Here is a 22,493-nt window from a genome sequence, read left to right as displayed (position 1 = left end):
TTGACTAGGAGCAGATGTTGACACTGGGAGCGATCCATGTAGTTGGTCGGATGGAAAAAGCAGCAGGGCGTGGGAGGACAACCAGACTGTGTTAAGATAGAGATATCTAATTAAAGATAATATTTTAGTTTTAGTTTTGACACCATCCAGTGGAGAAAATCTAGCTTGGATGTTTTTGATCATGAAACATCATCCATGTGCTGGTATATTCTATAGTGATGGTTTATAGCTGAAATTTTGCACCATATAATGAGCAAACTTTACTTTTGATCTGCATGAATCCTTAGATATAATAGTAGCCCTAGGTGTTTTAATCCTGTCTGAAATGTGAAGGGAACCCCCCACAAAGTCTCTGTGATAATCTGGTCTCTAGATATTACATCACTAATAGTAATAACAGTATTGCATGCCTCAGTCGGTACTGCTAAAACTGCCTGATCAAGCATCAACTGAAGTCTTGTAACCACTTTAACAGACCTGGAGGAAGTTGAACCGCGATGGAGCTGAAGACTGAAGACTGAATAAACTGTGTGTGAGTGGCTGGACGGTCGTTGAGTCGAACAGAACCGGTCCTGATGGCGGATAACGGCCCGTCTGGTCTGCTGGAGGCGTGTGTGGTGGCTGGAGTATCAAATGAACGTCTGAAAGAGCTGTGCCTGGTGAGACATCTTAATTTCACATTCATTCTGTGCAAAACGTTGAGCAAAAAACTCATGTATGAAATTATATTAATAATTATTAATAGTAATTAACAAAAAAATGTTAATAAAATGTTAGTACTGTCAAATCGATTAATCGAATCCAAAATAAAAGTTTGTGTTTACTTAATAATATTATTAATAGCAATTATTTACAATCAAAATTGTACTTAAAAAAATGTAATCTTTAGTTTAATAATCTAAAATAATAATAATATATATAATATGCTATTATGTATGTGCAATAAGGCTGAATTTATTTGATTAAAAATACAGTAAATCAGTAATTACAGTAATATTGTGAAGTAGTCATTTTAAATATTTATGTTTCTATTTGAAGATATTTTAAATGTCTTTAAAAAAACTGAAAAGACTAAATCCAGAAGAGCTGCGGCAACATCTTAAAGACACTTGAAGAAACCTAATAACATGCCTAAAAGTTCACACCAAGGATAATAAAGATAACTATATTAGCGTCCACACCAGCTAACGATATTCTGTTTATTTTGAGCGCGTCTGCCGCTTTAAATGCTCAAGCTCATTACAGCAGGAAGGATTCTTATTGGCTGTCAGTGTTTTTATTGTTCATCGGCTGAAGGAAATCACTCAAAGTGATTCCAACAATATCGTTTCTCTATAAGCTGTGGTGTGACCTGCTATTCTTTAATATTGAGTACGTTATCTTTATAGTTATCATACTTGGTGTGAACGGACCTTAAGACTTTTGCACAGAATATATTCACGTTCATATATATAAAACGTTTCCAAAATATAATTATATGTATGTAGTGTATGCAGAATGTTAACGTTGTTTATGTTGTTTGCACACATCTGCAGAGTAGAGACAAAGATCTGCTGGTGGAGGCGGAGGTGCTGCAGGTTCACGCGCCACCGTTTGTGACGAAGGAGAGTTCCAGTAACGGTGTGGATCAGGATCACGCTCCGGCCTTCAGCCGAGCCCAGCGGAGACGCTCCTTTAAGAAGAGGGACCGACCGGCTTCCACCATCAGCGATTCCGGCAAAATCAACGGATCAACGGTCTCAGACGACCTCAGCGTCCCTCAAAACATCGACCTCATAGCCCTGCCGCAGCTCTGTTTCCCAGGTAGCATTCGCAGACGCCTCGGTCTACAATCCAGGATCTAACAGTAACTCTAACAGAGTGTGGTTTGTCTTTTTTCAGATGGTATGAGAATAACCAATGAGTGTGGCGAAGACTCCTATCATTTCCTGGTGTTCACGGATGTGTTCGGGACCCAGACACATGGGGTGGTGGCTCAGTACTGCAAACCTATTCAGGTGGGGTATCATAAACACTCTTATTGATAACTACTTCATCAAATTCGTCTAAATAGTTAATAAACAAACATGCAAGAGGTGTTTCAGTAGCTTGACAAGCCAGACCCACATCAAGCTGTTTGGTCTGGAAACTCACCATTGACGGCTCAATCTGAGGGGCGGATAAACGGTTGTCTTTTAAACTCCCTCTGCACGCGATAGGATAGCGCTACACCAACCAGAGCAACGAAGGTGAAACAGAGCTTGTTGACAGATTAAACATTCGCCGTATCCGGTCGGCTAAACTCTGAACACATCTTCCCTTCTTAAGAATGACTTCAGTGCCATTCTTTGTTCTTTTCTCAGAGAAAAGCTTAACTCCAAGTCTTCCAGAGTCGCGGTCAAAGCTGATTCGAAAGACCGCCGCCGTTCGCCAGTTTCTGTGTTTACTAGAAGCACGCAAACGCAACTTGGCCGTCGTCATTATGGCCCCGCCCACCAACTCTATACACGATGTGATTGGTCCGACAAGAGTTAGGCGAATACAGCTCAGAAGGGTATTGAGAGTTGCTAGACGACACTTGCGGGCAGATTAAATGTGCTGCCGCTAGGGTGCGTGTAGATTTCTAGGCTAATGTTTCAGTCCTTTAAAGATATTCTGAACTTGCTCATTAAAGGTTTACTTCAGCGATTTAGCATATGGCTTTGTATCAGTAGAAACCCTGGAAAAAATCTTCCAATGATGCAAATATCGTCATTTTGCGTCATCAGAGCTATTTCCACATGTTTTAACCCTTCCATAGGGTGTGGGATCGCTCTCACAGCACTCATGTAAACGGAGCGGCCGGCGGAGCAAAGTGAGTGTTTCAACTTCTCAAATTAATTCCTATGAAAGTTAAGCCTCCAAAGGCATAAACTGAAAATGCTCCAGACTGAACACGCTCTGTGATTGACTGCTGCCCCCGCGCTTAGCTCAGCTCTGGTGATGAATGTAATCTGACTCTTGCTGCGCTTGTGCCGTGACTCTCAATCAGCTCACTCACTATATTGAACACACACGTTCTGTTTTTAATTGTAGTGTCTGTTCTCTAACTGAACTGATTTTATGAAAATGAACGCAGTGGGCAAATGATCCAGTAATCCAGTAGCGGTGGCTTTGGGAGTGGCCTCATAGGGCAGTGAAGCAAGTGCATTCTGGGAGTTGTTGTCTTTCATTCCCATGAGACAAAAATACATTTTCTGTCTTTTCTCAGTCCAGAAGGCACCATTTAAAAAAAATAATTTCACATTTCAACTACATTAATGACTCAGTTTAAATACAAAGCGTAATGCTAAATCACTGAAGTAACTCTTTAAATGTATATATAATAACTTTCCAGAATGCAGTCACTAATTCATTTGTCATGTTTGTTGTGTTATTGTAGTTCCAACAAGATAATGTGATGCATAAAAACGGCTACCAGTCGACCAAACTCCAGCGCCTGTACACCACATACAGCATATGTGTCATCTCCAAATATCCATATTATAATGCCCTCAGAGACTGTCTGTCCTGGTAAGACCCGAATCCATATTATTAGCTGTAGCATGAAATAAAGTATTATCTATAAATGTTTTCTCTCTCACAGTTTCTTGCTCCAGCTGAAGACCTCCCGCATGTCCGAGTTTGAAGATCAGGTGAAGGAGTTTTCCGCCAAACTGGCACTGGTGCCCATCCCGCCTCCCGGACCGCTGCATGTGGTGAGCCTCTTTATTCCCTGACCGTCCTGCTGGAAAGGTTCACATGAGCCAGCACTATACATTTAGTTATAAAGGTCACCTACTTTATGGTTGGTTTTCTGGATGTTTCTGTAGGTGTTTAATCTCAGACCCCTTCAGATTGAACTTCCCTCCAGACTGGATGTGGATCGGCCCGTCTTGGACCTCGACCTTCACCTGCCCTTTCTGTGTTTCAAACCCAAGCAGATCCTGCAGGTCAGTCGGTTTAGCAAGGGCATTATCGCTAAATGAAACTATTAAATACATTTTTGTTCATTAAAATAAAGCTGAAATAAAATGTAAATGTTTGCTCTTAGTTTAAGAAAGACTTAAACTAAATGAAAATTAGAAATGTTGCCTTGTGCAGGAAAGATTTGATTACTTACTGGAAATCAAAAACTAAAACTGAACTAAAAAATGGCATAAAATATTAATTATTAAACTAAAATGACGAGATATAAATCAATGATAAAATAAAAGCTAATTTGAAATGATAATAAAGATAATAATAGATAATAGATGGAGGCAGATGATTCGCTGTGGCGACCCCTGAAGGGAAAAGCCGAAAAAAGAAGAAGAAGAATAAAGATAATAATAAAATAACATTTGGGCTTTGAAAGTCATTTTTGAAGCATTTTTTATCTAGATCAACACCACACCAGTATAAACTCATATGCTCATATATGTTCTTCTCTATGGTTTTGTTCCTCTTAGATCATTAGCTGTATCCTGATGGAGCAGAGAGTGGTGTTTCTGTCCACCAACTGGGCCAAACTCACGCTAGTCGCCGAATGCTTCATGATCTTCATTCACCCGCTGCGCTGGCAGCATCCGTTCGTACCTGTCCTGTCACGCCAAATGCTGGACTTTATCATGGCACCTACAGCCTACCTGATGGGCTGCCACACATACCACTTCGAGGAGGTCTCAGGGGTATGGCGCTTCATATCGTACTTGGGTTAACTGCATGACTGCACTCCTTTGTAAATGTTTTGCATGACATTTGCATGACTTTTTCAGCTGTTAATGATTTACTGGATGAGGATTAAGGATAAAGAAAATGAGGATTATACAGTTAAAGTTACGGTAGTGGCCAAAAATGATACTCATCCACTTCACCCTTTATTCAAGTATTATTAAAAGTATTATTAAATTATGCCGACATAATTTTTAGGCAAGCTGTCATACAAATAAATTATAAACGCATGCAAAAACAATAGAAAACCAATGAAATATTATTAACTGATTATGTTGTGGTCAATATATTTGCTTTTTCCTTTGAGCTTTTTGTTTTTCTATACATTTTTCTTGCTTAGAAAAATATATCCTGTAGCTGTAATTTACCCCTTATAAATAATTTTGCCAGATAAATACCTTAACCAAATTTAGTGTTTTGTTCTTCCCTCATATTTATTCTTCTGGGAAGGCTTTCCTCAAGGTTTAGGAGTGTGTTTATGGGGATTTTTGTCCATTCTTCTAGAAGCTCATTTGTGAGGTCAGGCACTGATGTTGGACGAGAAGGCCTGGCTCTCAGTCTCCGCTCTAATTCATCCCAAAGCTGTTCTATCGGGTTGAGCTCAGGACTCTGTGCAGGCCAGTCAAGTTCCTCCACACCAAACTCACTCATCCATGTCTTTATGGACAGATGCTTTGTGCACTGGAGCGCAGTCATGTTGGGACAGGATGGGGCCGTTCCCACAAAGTTGGGAGCATGAAACTGTCCAAAATGTCTTGGTTTGCTGAAGGATTAAGAGTTTCTTTTACTGGAACTAAGGGGCCAAGCCCAACCCCTGAAAAACAACCCCACACCATAACCCCCCTCCACCAAACTTTACACGTGGTACAATGCATTCATTGTCCAGACTCGTCCATGGGTTTGTCAGACAGAGAAGCGTGATTGGTCAATCCAGAGAACTCGTCTCACTGCTCTAGAGTCCAGTGGCGGCTGCTTTACTCCACTGCATCCCAAGCTTTGCATTGCTCTTGGTGATGTAAGGCTTGGATGAGCTGCTCGGCCATGGAAACCCATTCCATGAAGCTCTCTACGCACTGTTCTTGAGCTCATCTGAAGGCCACAGAAGTTTGGAGGTCTGTATCTATTGACAGAAAGTTGGTGACTTCTGCGCATTGTGATCCTCAGCATGTGCTGACCCCGCTCTGTGATTTTACATGGCCTATCACTTCAGGGCTGAGTTGCTGTTGTTCTCAATCGCTTCCACTTTGTTATAATCCCACTAACAGTTGAGCGTGAAATATTAAGTAGTGAGGAAATTTCAGGAATGAAAAATGAACATCTGAATTCAAGGATTTGGAGGGATGTCCCAATGAGATGTTATAAAATAGGACAGTATAATACAATACAAATACTTTTACTCACAATTTCTACCCTATATTAATTCATTTGAATGAGAAATATCTAGATTTTTAGTTGTTTTAGCCGTATCATGTATCATCTTCAGACCCCATTAGACATTTCATTTGCTGAGCCAGTGATCTAGTGCCGTTATTGACATCTGGCTCATTTCTGAGTTCTCAGATTCTTGTGACTTTTTACAGGAGACGGATGATCTGGTTCTTATAGACATTGACCAAGGAACAGTGTTGTCTTCAAGTTTAGACAGACTTGATATTCCAGATGTGCCACTGACCGTCAGAGATTGCTTTCTATTCCGGTAAGAGACTCCGTATCACTGTTTTGATTATTGATCATTTCTTTGTGATCAAAGCTAAATTTTCAGCATCCTTACTTCAGGCTTCAGTGTCACATGATCCCTCAGAAATCATTCTGATATGATGATTTGAAACATTTATGATTATCAGTGTTGAAAACAGTTGTGCTGCTTCATATTTTTGTGGAAACCATGATACGTTTTGTTTTGCAGGATTAGTTGATGATCAGAACAGCATAACTGTCTTACTTTTCTGAACTCCAACTTTTGTGTACAAAAGCAGTTCTCCTTTACTGTTACTATATCCTCCTTCAAGTCTCAACTAAAAACATATCTTTTCTTACAGTATTTCCAATCATTCTCTGCTTAGAATTGTTTGTCTCCTCTGTATATTTGTATGTTTATGTCCTACATTGTATATGTTTGTCAATTTTGTGTATATTTTGTGTACAGCGACCTTGAGTATGGGAAAGGCGCTTTATAAATAAAACGTATTATTATTATTATTATTATTATTTTTGACATGCAGATATTTTAAAGATCCAGTGAAACCACCACTAGAGACCACAAACAGAATTGGAAGAAATTATTATTTTAATATGTTAACAATGAAAATGACGCATTTGACACAGGGTGTCTGTGTGAACACATCATGGCATCCCTCGTTTTCAATTTGAGGTGATTCACTGGATTTTACACTCAGTGTTGAACATGATCCTGCTGTGTACAAAGCATCAAACTCAAAGGAGCCCAGAGACACAATTAACTTCATTACTTGTAATGAGCATAATAGTGCCAGATAAACAGTGTCATCCAAAACATAAGCTGCAGGGTTCAGATGGCGTGCTGTTTCTTCAGTTTAAGGTTGTTGTGTTAATGCGAGCGCTGTGTTTTGTGTGTTTCTGTAGAGCCAAAGGGCTTCAGCTTCATTATGATCTGGATCTGTGTCACGCCGGCAGCCGAACGGACATAAACGAGCTGCGCGCTCACAAGAGACAGTGGCAGCACAAAGTCAACAGCGTCATCCTGAACGTCACCATGGAGCTCATCGTCAACATATTCAGGTCTGGAGCTCATATCGGAGGATTCTTGTGTCTTTATATTATATCTTTGTCAGATTTTTCCACTAAGGTCTTAATTTTTTATTTATGCACGATCATGTTTTACTGTCTTTCTGACCCTTGACATTGTGTCCTAACCTGACAAGACATGATAGCTATAGTTAAAATGAAATGAAATACAAAATGTAATGTAAACTCAAAATTTTAGTAAACTCCAACTAAAATGTTGCCTTGGCAACTAAGTGGAAGTACTAAAATTACTAAAACTGAAATAAAAATAAATTTAAGCTAAATAGAAATATTTAGACTAATAAAAATGGCAAAAGCACAAAAGTGATTGTGTTTGTTTGATAGACATTTACTGTGATCGAGAAAATCATTCTGGTTGCCAATTCTCTCTCATTCTCTCCTCTTTAATGTCACTGAACTGACAGCGGAGCTTAAGCTCATTAAATATGCAAATCTTCTCCAATCCTAGCCGTGGGCGTTTACTTCCAAGTCTCCAGTGACACGCCCATTGTGACACGCCCCAGTGAAACCCAGCGTTCAGGAGAGAGCCTCAAAACCAGTGTAGAAAATAGCCTATTACTGATTAGTTATGATGTTTTTGAATGTAAAAACCACACGAACGTCATTAGTTGACCTCAGACAACAGTATAAAAAAATTTGAAAAACAGTTCATGACACCTTTAATAGTATATAAATATTAAAATAAAAAATGCTGCAACATGCAATTAATGCTTTGCATGTAAATATGTTTTTTTCTATTTATTATATTAGATTATTACTCTCTTTTCATTGATTCTCCTTGTTAAGGCACAATGTGAAAACTTGAATATGTAAACGACCTTCTTTTCAGAACCGAAAGTTCTTCAAACACACGTTACAGAGGTTTTATTCTGTAACAGAAGCATCCTGCAGTTTTCATGCCTATATTTGAGCACAGTGATGTTGTTTTATGCTCTGTGATTGATCTGAAATGCACTTTCTCTCTTTTTTTTGCTTTCTGTAGTGAAGTTTGTGACTTCCTGAACTATGAGCATCGTGTTTTCAACAGCGAGGAGTTCCTCCGGTCCAGGGAAACGACGGATCACACGTTTTACAAAAGGGTAAATAAATGCTCGGGTTCAGTTCTACAGTCCGCATATGCTTCTGTACTAAACGTGTGTGTTTGTGTTCGTAGGTTTTAGACACTCATATATTCCACTCATTTCTGCGGGACCGTCTGAACAGGAAGAATGACGCATTTACTCGCATGCAGCTGAACATCCGCTCCGAGACCCGGAGGTAAATGGATTCTTTCCATCTCCTTCTTTCTCGGTGTCCAGATCTCATTCATTAAAGGAACATTCTGCATTATTTTTCATATATATTGCTTGTTCGGCATGCCTTTAATTAGCGTGTCAGTGCATATTATTAAAGTTCATGAATTGCTTATAAAAATGGATTTATCAGACATGTTAAAGGGGTCATATAATGGCATTTTTGTACAAGTTAATATGATTATTTAGTGTCTAAATGAAAACTTTGTAATATACATTAATAAAAAATTCTCATTAGTATTGTAGGAAAACACTCATTTTACCTGGTCAAAAACAGTTCTGTTTTCAGCAAGCCGTTCTCGTGCATACAGCTTTAAATGCTAATGAGCTTTGCTCACCCTGCCCCTCTGTTCTGTGGGGCGTTTTCACTCACTCTCTCTCACACACACACACACACACACACACACACACACACACACACACACACGGAGTGTCGCCGTTGACAACAGTAAAGCTGAAAGAATGGCAACGCAAGTCTCTGAGGAGATCTGTGCACCTTTAGCAATATAAACCGCAGTCTGACAACGGGACAAGACGACAGCTCCAACGAAATGTGACAATTAAGGCTAAACAGGACGTTTCTGAATGGGTGTTTAACGTAATGTCACTGATCTGTCTTTATGAACAGGCAGAGTTTACATTAGTTCATTGACAGATTGATGTTACAGCTAATGCCAATAAAAACGTTTTTTCTGTAAATGTCGGCTTGTCAGTGATGCTTAACGTTATCAATGCAGTGTAATAACTGTTAAAACACGATTTATTTATTTGTTGACAGTAATTTATAAACCATCTACATAATTAAGCTTATGTTAGTTACCACGTCCACGTTAACTTTAAAACCGGCGTACACAGTTTGTAATAACACAATAACCATAACGCGTTGTTCATTATAAACGAGCGATTATGAATTATATTGAGAAGGTCATACATAGAAAGCATGCCGTAATGTAACTTACCCACTTTTAGCCGCATTCATCGTGAAATGTGTACGCGTTTCAAACTACTCACTGGTGAGAAATGCTTCACGGTTCGCGCAGACATAAAAACATTGACGAAAACAAAACTCAGCCACTCTGAGCCACTTCAGCGGTTCGGATTTAGGAATCAGAATGACTGCTGTGTTCATTATTACACCCAAGATCAGAACACTACAACCGCTTAAACGCCATTCTGCTCCAGCCTATCCACAATGGCAGACTGTGATGAGCTCACTCAGGGCGGGTCTGAGATGAAACTGTGTCGGGTGTCGGGTCGTGTGACGTCACACGGCCGAACGGCTCGATTTGAGACAGGGAAAAACATATAAGGAGATTAAAAAAAAAAAACACTTGATGGATTTTTATCATTATAGGATTGTTGTGTACAGGCACGGCCAACATACCATTATATGATCCCTGTTGTTTCCTGCTGCCCAAGTAAATCCACTTCCAAAGTATGAGATTGATACAGTAAAACTCGCGCCATCGTTACTGTTCGTATCACTAAGCTCAGATATGCTAATGAGTGTTTGCCTTCTGACACTCGGTCGACCAATCACAACAGACTGAGCCATCTAACCAATCAGAGCAGGCTCTCGGAAAGGCGGGGTTTAGAGAGACTGACGCTGTGTCCTAATTCGCCAACATATACCACGTCCTGAAAGTGTACTTTTTTTTTTGTAAAGAAACAGTACATACTATGATTTGGGACATACTAATTCTATTTTCAAATACTATTTAGGATGGATAGTATGCGAATTGGGACGAACAGTGAATCTTTTATCGAGCCATTTCGGACACTGTGAGAAAATGTGCAATGTATATCAGGAGAACATTAGAGTGCTTTTTGACCTTGTATGCATGTCAAAAGATTGTGTGAGACCGTCAAGACAAATAACGGGAACTTTAAAGGGCTCATTGCTTACTAGAAACAATTATGCATCACACAAATGCAGGAAACAACTAAACGTCACAGGAAAAAATAGGCATTATTTCCTCACTCTCTAGTAATGAGGGTGAAGGATAAATCTGTCAGTTTCATTTTGTTACAGAAAGATAGGGGAGTTAAAACTATATTTAACACAACAGCAAACCCACATGCCAGTGTGAGCACAGCAGAGAAAGCATTGTGCTCAGTTGACATGTGAAGAGGGTTAAAGGCACATCAGTCAAACATGTCCTGAGAGAGAGTGTAACATGGGCATACAAACTAAAGTGTTACTTGTTAAATGATTTTCAGTATGTACTGAATGTTTGACATTAATAATAATAACTTAGTCCCTTCCTGGCTTAGTTTTTTTTAGCGTGTCATGGTATTAGATTGCATGTAACTTGACAGGTTTGGTAAGTGATTTGGTCCGTTTTTTTATTTTTGGAACAGTGAGTCATAGATTTCAGGATCCTGTGCATTTACAGTAAACATGTTACTCATTTTCTCTACATGTTGAAATGATTACCAGTGGTAAAGCACTACCAGACATTAGGTTAAAAAAACAGCAGACTGTTTCAGTTTAGGTGATTAAAAATCATTATCTGACAATCTGAAAAAGCTAAATTGAAGTTGATAACATGTCTTTTCCTCAGGATGAAGGCCATGACGGAGTCTCCACGCAGACCCACGATGGAGCAGGTCAACCGCAAGAACTTCAGACCTGAGAACGGCCTGAACAACAGGCTGGGGAAGAGTATGCCAAACCTAGCAGATTACCGATTGCTCACCATCCCGGTCCGACAGATCTCAATGAGGACGATGACTTTACAGAGCGGTGAGGGAACTTATAAAAACAGATTATTCTGAAAATCACAAAAAAATTAGGAACATGTTAAACCAGGGACCCCAGATGTGGTTTGAAGAATGCAAATATTTTTCTTTGTTGATTTTTGTAATCTATCCACCTTATTCCTGATGAGCCTATCAGGATGATCCTGATGAGTCATCTTTTTCTAGGTTTGTTTTCACAGGTAAATACAATTTATTTTCTGTCAAAATGATGGAGATCGCTTTGAAACAGTATCAGGCAATGCTGAAGTTAATGAACATTTTTGATTAAAGGGATAGTTCACCCAAAAATGAGAATGTGATGTTTATCTGCTAACCCCCAGGACATGATGTAGGTGTGTTTGTTTCTTCAGTATAACACAAATTAAGATTTTTAACTCCAACCTTTGCACTGTGCCATTCATATGAGGTGTTTGTTTGTTTTTTAATTTATGAGAGTCACTATGAAAGTAAAAAACACATAGACATACGAATCCATAATAAACCCTGTGGCTATATACACATATCTATGATTTTGACGGGTTTTTGACCTTCTTCGACGAAAGTAATGGTGTTGGGAAAGCTAGATGAGATTCGTCTGCTATGAGGTAAAAAATAACATAAATACTGTTGTGTGTCTCGCAGAAACCGATCGTTTCGTGTCTTAAGACATCAATGTGTCGCCATGAGCCGCAGGGTTTAATATGGATTTGTATGTCTGTGTGTTTTACTCTCATAGAAATACACCCCATTGACACGCATTATACGAGCAACGGTTGAGTTAAAAATCTTCATTTGTGTTCTGCTGAAGAAGCAAACACACCTACATCTCTGATGCCCTGGGGGTGAGCAGATAAACATCACATTCTAATTTTTGGGTGAACTATTGGGTATACCCTTTAAGGCAAAATATGTTACATATACATATGAGTATAGTGATGTTTAACCCGTCCATTATTGGTGCGGAAATAATCACGCTTTTGTGGTTATTCCTGGTCTGTTAGAAGTACCGTGTCGATGCTTTTACACTTTTAACCTGTTAAGTGTCACTGGCCCACCGGTGGGCCCATTTGACACTGCATGTTTAAAACAATTATATCCTATATTTATTCTGATCTAATGTTGAAAAAAACTATATATCATTCGAAAGCTTACGGACTCAAGATTCATCCTGTGAAACCCGTTTTGAAATCGGACCTTATGTTACCATGGAAACGGTGCTCTAAATTATTCTAGCAGGTTTCCTATTTATTTAACTACTTCATAATGAAAACCTTTTCTAATCTTAACAAAACACATATCGTCGGAAAGGTCGGAGTCTCACGGTTCTATATCTACAAACTGTTTTGTGATATTTGGAAAAAAATATATAATTTTGAGGAAATTCTATGACACCCGGTGGCTATTTTTGGTACAGCGCCTAAACAAAATCTCATGGGAACTTCAATTTTTGTGATATCAACTTCAAATTTGGAACAAAAATTGATTGGACATATGGCTTTGATTTGGTAGTCATTTTAGAGTACAAATTATTTTGTAACATATATTTTATATTAAATATTAACTATCTAGTACAGTATTTGATTTACAGTAAATTTAAACTTCCATAACTTTTTTATACTTTAATTTTTTTGAAGTGATTTCAAATTGACTTGAGCAATACTCTGCTGACTGTCTTCTTTACAATGATACCAAACTTATGTCTATATTCCAAAGCATTCCTGAATTTGCAACCATTTAAGTTTGGATAGTGAATTTTCATGTATATTTTCAAAAAGGGGGTGACAGTTAACAGGTTAAATGTTTAAAGGAAGTGTATGTAAGATTGTGGCCAGAACTGGTACTACAATCCTTTTCAGATGACTGTAGAGCAGATCTGGCAACCCGGATGCAGAAACACTACTGACTTCGTGATTGGTCGATAGGTGGAGGGAGGAGCTTCAGGCCAAAACACAACATGACAACATCAACATCAGTTGAGGGCTGCGACAACAACTTTTAAATGACAATATCCTGGCCGGACTACAGCTGTCAGTGATAGAAGTATTAGAAATTAACAATATTTTCTTAATGTCCAGTGACACATCAGGTCCATTTTACATACAGTTCCTTTAATGTTTGAAGAGGGAGTAAAATATGTAATTTAATTGTACCCAGAGAAAAAAGAAGAAGTATTATTGCGTTTATAGAGCGAGCCTTTCACTAATTGTTTACAGCTTAACAGAAGTTACACCCATAGGAATAAGGTGCATAAAACATGGAAAAAATCATAGTGCATGACACTTATCTCCATTTTATGTTAACAGGTTCCTGGGGTCCCTCGAGGCCAATCAGAACATTTAAACTTCCAGAATTCCCTCCTCCATTGGCCTACCACTACGTTCAGAAGTATTACTATGATCTCATTGGCCAGTTGAGCAGGGCCATCTCCACTGCGACCCCAGATGACTCCGCCCTCCTGGCCCGTTACTATTATCTACGAGGCCTGGTGAACTCTGTTGCCGGCAGACGCGTGGACGCCCTCGGAGACTTCCAGAACTTGTATAAGACGGACATGGACATCTTTCCTGCAGAGCTGCTGAACACGCTCGTTGAGTCTCTGCCAGCGGAGGAGAGGAAGTTAGCCGAGCAACGCACTGATTTAAAGCGTCTAATCAGCCGGGTGAAAAAAGAAAATGAGCGAGAGCTGGCGCGACCGGTGGATGGCGGGACAGTGAAGAGATTCGAACTGCCCAAGAAACACTTGCACGTGGAGGACTTTGTGCGGCGCGTTCAGGAGTCAGGCATTGTAAAGGATCTGGGCACCATCCAGCGGCTGTTCGAGGCGCTCACTGTGGGTAAGTACAAACAAAACACTAATCAGCATAGAGCTGTCGCATGATTGGTTGCCAAGCTGACAAGCAAACTAATTGGCTTGGGAAACTCTGAGATCAAATCTGACATCCTTTTCCTGCTCTTGCAATCCAAGTATACTGAGGTCGATTCTTTACCAAGTGCTGCGTGACCTAACAGAACCCTTCTCCAGATCACTTGCTGAAAATGTATCTGCTCTTAGAAATATACCTGCTTCTGACACAAATCCAAGGATGATTGATGGACGGATGGACAGATAGTTTGACGGACGGATAGACAGATAAATAAAGGGATGAATGGATGGATAGACAGAGAGATAGACAGATGGATGGATGGATGTCCATCCTATACACCCACAGATGTATAGGTGGATGGGTGAATAAATGGAAGAAATTACATATAGATAGAGGGATGGATAAACGGATAGATGGCTGGATGATGGATGTATAGACATAGGTGGATGGATGTAAGGACAGATGGATGGAAAAATGGATGTATGATAGATGGATAGACGGATGGATGGATGGATGGATGGATGGATGGGTGGGTGGATGGATGGATGGATGGATGGATGGATGGATGGATGGATGGGTGGATGGATGCAAGGAGAGATAGAAAGAGGGATGGACAGATGGATCAATAGATAAGCAGATAAAAATAGAGGGATGGATGGATGGATGGATAGACATAGATAGAGGGATGGATGGGTAAATGATGGAAGGAAGGACATTAGAATAGAGGGACAGATAGATAGATGGATGTATAGACATAGGTGGATGGATGTAAGGACAGATGTATGGATGGAAAAATGGATGTATGATAGATGGATGTATGGATGGATGTATGGATGGATGGATGGATGGATGGATGGATGGATGGATGGATCCGAGGACAGATATATGGATTGATGGATGGATGGATGTTTGATAGATGGATGAATAGATGGAAAATGAATGCAAGGATGATAGATAGTGGGATGGATAGATGTATAGATAGACTGATAGATGGATGGATGGATCCGAGGACAGATATATAGAGGGATGGACGGAAGGATCAATAGATAGGCAGATAAATAGAGGGATGGATGGATGGATAGACATAGATAGAGGGATGGATGGGTGAATGTTGGAAGATGGGACATATAGATAGAGGGACAGATAAACGGATGGATGGATGGATGGATCCGAGGATAGATATATCAATCAAGTTTATTTATATAGCACTTTTACAATGCCGATTGTGTCAAAGCAGCTTCACAGTGTCAAACAGGACAATATTCCAACAAAATTAGATTTGGCTGTACAGTCGTACTGGAGAAAACAGTGATGTTATCAGCTTATTTTAATTTATCATATAGCGACAATGTTGGCATATCAGTATTATAGTTTATAGAATTAAATAAAACCTAATTCATTAATTTTATTTGTATAATTAGTTGAATAACTTTAATCATAATTTTAGTGTCCCCAACTGAGCAAGCCAAGCCAAAGGCGACAGTGGCAAGGAACCGAAACTCCATCAGGGCGTGATGGAGAAAAAAAAACCTTGGAGAAACCAGACTCAGTCGGGGTGCCAGTTCTCCATATGGATGGATGGATGGATGGATGGATGTTTGATAGATGGATGGATAGATGGAAAATGAATGCAAGGATGATCGATAGTGGGATGGATGGATATATAGATAGACTGATAGATGGATGAATCGATGGATGGATGGATGATGGACGGACAGACAGACTGACAAATAGATAGATACATTTCCCTGTTGTATTGAATATACTGTTAGAATAAATTAAAGTAAAAATATACTGATGATATCTGCTTCCAGTATCAGCTGACTCAAACAGATTCCTATGATTTAAAGATGCTGATATTGCTTTAAGGATGCTGATATTGCTTTAAGGATGCTGATATTGCTTTAAGGATGCTGATATTGGCTGATGTGCTCTTCCCGAGTGTTGTTGGTAAAAACGGCTTTGGTTTGCCAGGTGTGGAGGCCTCTTCCCAGTCTGTATTTTACCTTGCCGTGGACGGTAAGCGTAGTCTGCAAGTGCAGTGTGTGCCATCTGTACTAATTCCATCATGGCATGGCACTCCTCCATTCTTGCATGTGCATGAATATCCCTCAGGTAGGCCTCATCCACCGCTGCGTTCTCTAACCGTGTGCGCTTTAGCCCTTTGCTCACACTCCGCTGCACTCCATGCTTGAGGAGTGTAACGCTGGTTAATCATTTCCTGTCTGTTTACGGCTATATGACTCTTCATAGTTCCTGGACGGTGTTAGTAGAACAAGTTTGTGTTTGTCGTGTGCGTGTGTGTGTCAAATACCCCAAATGTATTTCTTCATTCGTGGCATGACGTATCATTCTCTGGAGTTGACGGACAGGTTTGAAGGAGATATTTGTGCTATATCTTGTTGCCGTTTATATTTCGCTCATGGGGATTCACCCTGTTGATTCATTGCTTAGAGCCATAAAGTGAACTTATCTCAGATGTCATGAACTCTCCAATGATTCAATCATCATTTACTCACCCTCATGTTTTATATGACATTCCTTCTTCCATGTAATGCCGCAGATATTTTGGTCCACATCATATATCAGCAAGTAATGATTAAATGAGTGTGTTCTTTGCATGCTGTAAAGCATCCATCATACGACTTCAGTAGACCTGTATGTATAGTGCATGATTTATGTGGCTAATTTTATGCATTCAATTTCATATTTTTTTGGTCACTATTTTTGTATTGGTGCATTTGCGTTCCATGGAAAAAAATCAAATCAAACAGGTTTGGCACAACATAAGAGTGAGTAAGTGATGAAAGCATCTTCAGTGGGTGAACTTGGGCGAACTGTCCCTTTAAAACTTCATTCCCTGCCCATTATAATCTATCCTTGGTTTTTTTATCATTCCCTTAAACAGGGATCAGCAAGGGAGTGAGGACGTCAGTGGAATAAATTAGAGGATATAGAATTTTTAAATAAGTAGTAAAAAAAAAAAAGGATTTAATTAAATAATTGAAGTATATATATATATATATATATATATGTATGTATGTATGTATGTATGTGTATATATATATATATATATATATGTGTGTGTGTGTGTGTGTGTGTGTGTGTGTGTGTGTGTGTGTGTATATATATATAGCGTAGTAATTTCAATAATTACATAAAGGGCGCGTGTCAGGTGGTCCATTGAAAAGTTAGGAGGAAAAATTAAATAAATAATAAAAATAAGATTAAATTAAGGAATTAAATAAATAAAAAATAGATTAAAATAATAAATAACTAAATATTAATAATAAATATACCAATAAATAAATTGTTAGTAAGTCCGTGGAAAAGTTTAAAGGACAACAGTGTAAAAAAAAAAAGTACAATTAAATAAATAAACAAATGAAAAGAATACTTTAAAATAAATATTAAAATATATTAAAATAAATATATAATAATAAAACAACATTTAAATAATTAAAGGGAGTGTCAGATGGACCATTGAAAAGTAAAAAAATTATATATATATATATATATGTATATATATATATATATATATATATATATATATATATATATATATATATATATATATATATATATATATATATATATATAATTAATGAATTAAATAAATAAATAGAAAATGTATTAAAATGATAAATAAATGATAATAATAATAATTAAAGAGAGTGTCAGGTGGTCCAATGAAAAGTTAGGAGAAAAAAAATATTTAATAAATTAAATAAATAAATAAATAAATAAATAGAAAATTATAAATAAATAATAATAAATAAGATTTAAATAAATAAATATTATAATAAATAAAGGGAGTGTTAGCGGGTTTGTGGACAAGTTTAGAGAGAACCAGTGTAAAAAAATAAAACAAAAAATAAATAAAAAATATATTTTAAATAAATAAATCTATAATCAAAATGATTAAAATTAATAAATACATCTAACAGTACAGTACTATAGTGAGCAGGAAAAAATATTAATAATATTAAATATTTTTTGAAAATATATTTAGTTTGTATTACACTACATTATCAATTGTAGTGTAATAGAAACTAAATATTTTCTGTGCTTTTAGGGTGGGGGTCCCATGCACTAGGATGATCATATCTAGGTGTCTGTGGCATCTATAGCATTTGCTCTAGAATAAAACTCTGGTGTTTGCGATCCGTCCTCACGCAGGTCAGCAGAAGCAGGTGGATCCAGAGACCTTCCGCTTCTTCTACAGCTTCTGGAAGGAGACTGAAGCGGCGGCGCAGGACGTGGACTTACCGGCCGTCGTGCTGGAGCATCTGGAGAGCGATGAATGTGTCTACAAGCTCTCGTCATCCATAAAGACCAGCCACGGTGTGGGGAAGATCGCCATGACCCAGCGCAGGCTCTTCCTGCTGACGGAGGGCCGGCCAGGGTACGTCGAGATCACCAAATTCAGAGATATTGAGGTGAGGATCACCCAAGAACCTAAGCATGTTTGAAGGGTTACTTCAGCGATTAGCATATTTCTTTCTATCAGTAGAAACCCAAGAGTATATTCAAATGATCATGCCCCCCATTCCCCTGAAACAAGAGATTTATGCATTTTATTTCAGGAAAAATCCTCCGATGACGCAAATTGGAGGAATTTTTAGGCCACAGGCTAAAAACTACTAGCCTGGCTCTGTCCTCCTACGTACTTCCGCTCAATTTTCATTTTCCTTCAGTACTACATCTGGGACTGCTGTGTAGTCTTAGGTTTTCTCTGAACAAATTTTTACCGGTCCAATCAGCGAACAGAGGGAGTGGCTGAGAACGATGACGTTGATGTCGAGCGCTAGTTTGAGATGTAGTTCAGTAATGGCGGCGCCGTAAAAGATGCAAGCTAAACCATTCATTGCATTGTGGCACCGCTGCAGAATTTCCAGAAGTTAAAGCCGGAGCAATAACAGTCTTTGCTGGGGTTTGTTGGTGGCCATGATGTTGTGGCCCTCCAACAGGGTAAATTCAGGAAAAGTTTGATTTTCCAGATCGCTTCGTTAGTGATGAAGGAGTTGGCTGAAGCTATTCGGACGGTAACTGTTTCTCGTGGGGTCGGAAGGTATTGCCATCATTTAAGTTACAGGGACTGGTCAGTTATTTCATTGCCGTCCGTCTCTCACCACCCGCGGAATAATCCCCGGCCGAGTTACCTACTGCTTTTGACAAACGCAAGGTCGTGTTGATGTAACAGCTGTCCGAATCCACATCTCTGAGTTTTCAACAATATATCACTTCAAAATTCACTGTTTGTAATCATTTTTGACCCCTGCAGAACACCATACGGTTGCTTTGCTGTTATTAGGATGCATTTATAGACTTGTATTTCCTTTAAATGCTGGCAAGTATTCAGAAGAGCAATATATTTCATCACCGCTCAAACAATTGAAAATAAAAGCACTTAAACATTTGAATTGGTCCATTACTTATAGCAGCATTTATTATCATACCAAGCATATGACATTTTATTTACAGCATACAATGATGTTACGGACCACGTGAGCGCCGCGTTCCCGATCACAAAACTCTCCTCTCCACCGTGGCGTGAATAAATCACAATCCGAATGCACAAGTTTTAGGTTTTAACCTATAGTTTTATTACTGAGGTGGCATGCACATGTGCACTTTTATTTTGTTGGATTTCCATGAGTGAAACAGGCGAAGGGCGCATGACATGCGTCACGACCAAACGTTAGCGATTGGTTATGGCAGATCCAGAGTGGCTCAGGGCAGATCCAATAGTTTTAAACCTCAACAGAGTGCCCGCCTTCGCGGAAATAAACCCTCGTCAATGGAGAGTGGCCAGACTCTATGTACAAATGAAATGTACGGAGTCTGGTAATACCAGGCTAAAAAACTACAGCAAGCGGAGGAGCCTTTTCCGCATGTAATAAATTCAGCAATTCCGCAATATAATCACATTATATTGAACAGACGTGTCCAGTTTTTAATTATACAGGGTTTTTCCTACATTAAAATTTTTTTGGCGGCCGCCTAAACAAATTTTTGTCCCGCCAAAGCCTTATTTGATGAGTTATTGTGCTTTATATATTGATGTGGATGAGTAATGCGCGTGACAGGGCGCACGTTAACTGAGTGACAGAGAACGAGCAGAGAGCCGCGCGCGCACTCTCTCGTCTTCAAAACGATCACCGTCTGAGCTCTCACTCGCACAGATCAATCAAAATCAACTGAACTTACACAATGGTAAAAGGTCGGAAGACTGACTCCATGTTCCACGTGGCGCGTTTGCACATTTTTTCCCCCCTGAATTGCTGTTGGGTGTGAATTGCGCTCAAAAAACGCAACTCTTCTGACAGACGTTTTACACACGCAGCTGACATAAACTATACTTTCAAATAAATGGAAAACATATCCTTATAAAGTGTTTTCTGTGATGACACAAATCTTTTGCGTTGTTTTAACAGTCTGGATTCAAACATAACGCGTCCGCTATTGTCCGTTTCACCGACTCATTCGAACCGATTCATTTTACTGAACTGATCTATCCAACACTGAACTCAAGTATCAGTGTTTAATCATTTACTCACAACAACTCTGAAATGAGAATACAAGTGTGCTTACCCCATTAAACAAGAGGGGTTAGTAAGAATTAGTCTTAATAATCCTCAGTATTTTCCTGTAGTGAAGTTTTATTAACTAATTTCGGGAGGAGTACGTTCAGATAATTAAACAGTGGAGCATGTCAGATAACGTAACCTAATTAAGCCATGCGGAGCTTGCCCAGATAATTAAACCTAATCAAATACGAGTGGAGCATACTAAACTAATCAATTTATCAATAACAGGAGGAGCGTATATATACAGCTGTCTTACCTTCCTTCAGTTGACAGTTTCTTAGCATCCCTCCACCACCCCATCTCCTCACTGTGATTTAATAAAACTCCTATTAGACTTCTACATAATCCAATCTAATACAGTCTAGTGTATAGACTGGGGGATACTCTGGGTTCGGGTAAAATCCGAGCCCGGAGCCCTCCCCTGGACAGCATGCCAAATACGCATAATCTTTACTCTATTTAATTTGATGTAAGTGTGAACCCGTGAATTTATTTTGAGTATTTATATTGATAATGTGTAGTAAATTACCAAAAACAAAAGAAAAAAAACTTTTTTTTAGTTTAGACTGGAATAAGGTGAAATCAGAGCAATGCAAGTTGTTGATAGCTGGCTGATAATGTTATTAAATTGTATATGGTAGAGAATTAGACTATTTATTACATTTTTAATGCTATTTTTTAATGATTGTTGCCAAAATAATTAATCAGTAAACCATGCAAACTGGGTAAAACAGGGAACAAAAGAAACATCAAGACATCATACATAATGAGAAAAAAAAAAGATTCTTTGCATTTATTTAGCAAATTTGGGCTCACATATCACGCGGGTAGGTACTTTTACTGTGTGGGTGTGTGTGCTCGCGTGTATGCGTGTGTGTGGATGACCATGTCTGGTCAGCTAGACAGCCGCCACCGAAGATCATTTCTGACCCAGGAAAAACCCTGTTATAGTGTCTGTTCTCCAACTGAACTGATTTTATGAAGATGAACGCGGTGGGAAAGTGATCAGTGATTCAGTAGCGGTGGCTTTAGGAGTGGCCTCACAGGGCAGCGAAGCATTCTGGGAATTGTTGTCTTTCCTCCCCATGAGACAAAAATACATTTTCTGTCTTTTCTCAGTCTAGAAAGCACCAAATTCAAAAATAATTTCACATTTCTACTACATTAATGACCCAGTTTAAATACAGATGCATCTTCCCAGCACTGAAGTACCCCTTTAATTGTTCTCTCATGTAACCATGACACGTTACTCTTCTTATCCAGGATGTGAAGATATCTTCTGCTCCTTTCCTTCTGCTGAGGATCCCGTCGCTCAAGATCAAAACGGCCTTCAGGAAGGAGTCGTTCGAGGCCAATCTGAAGTCGGAGTGTGACCTTTGGCACCTGATGATCAAAGAGATGTGGGCCGGGAGGAAGATAGCGGACAGTCATAAGGTTTGATGATTTCATCTTCTAGCTCAGGGATTCCTAAACTCTTTTTGTCAGCCGAAGCTCTTTGACATAAAATAGTT

At 38.9% G+C, this 22,493-nt stretch overlaps 1 protein-coding gene across 3 annotated transcripts in view; it reads left to right on the top strand.

The window, feature by feature from the left end:
* dennd3a (DENN/MADD domain containing 3a) overlaps window positions 1-22,493 on the top strand; it is a 44,682-nt gene that overhangs the window by 2,113 nt on the left and 20,076 nt on the right. Inside the window, exons 2-17 of one of the 3 annotated variants that reach the window (XM_067426045.1) lie at window positions 476-659; window positions 1,536-1,803; window positions 1,882-1,997; window positions 3,401-3,531; window positions 3,605-3,716; window positions 3,831-3,950; window positions 4,449-4,667; window positions 6,291-6,406; window positions 7,312-7,467; window positions 8,477-8,573; window positions 8,648-8,751; window positions 11,351-11,532; window positions 13,832-14,362; window positions 16,367-16,411; window positions 18,572-18,831; window positions 22,246-22,416. In XM_067426045.1, coding sequence (XP_067282146.1) covers window positions 576-659; window positions 1,536-1,803; window positions 1,882-1,997; window positions 3,401-3,531; window positions 3,605-3,716; window positions 3,831-3,950; window positions 4,449-4,667; window positions 6,291-6,406; window positions 7,312-7,467; window positions 8,477-8,573; window positions 8,648-8,751; window positions 11,351-11,532; window positions 13,832-14,362; window positions 16,367-16,411; window positions 18,572-18,831; window positions 22,246-22,416 — 2,712 coding nt within the window. In that variant the 5' untranslated portion in view covers window positions 476-575. Of the gene's footprint in view, window positions 1-475; window positions 660-1,535; window positions 1,804-1,881; window positions 1,998-3,400; window positions 3,532-3,604; window positions 3,717-3,830; window positions 3,951-4,448; window positions 4,668-6,290; window positions 6,407-7,311; window positions 7,468-8,476; window positions 8,574-8,647; window positions 8,752-11,350; window positions 11,533-13,831; window positions 14,363-16,366; window positions 16,508-18,571; window positions 18,832-22,245; window positions 22,417-22,493 lie in introns of all 3 variants that reach the window. The other 2 variants (XM_067426044.1, XM_067426046.1) reach the window with 2 other exon arrangements.

This window comes from Pseudorasbora parva, chromosome 19, assembly GCF_024679245.1.
Source record: "Pseudorasbora parva isolate DD20220531a chromosome 19, ASM2467924v1, whole genome shotgun sequence".
Lineage (NCBI taxonomy): Eukaryota > Metazoa > Chordata > Actinopteri > Cypriniformes > Gobionidae > Pseudorasbora > Pseudorasbora parva.
Note: the sequence above shows the minus strand (reverse complement) of the source record. Positions and strands in the feature narration are given on the sequence as shown.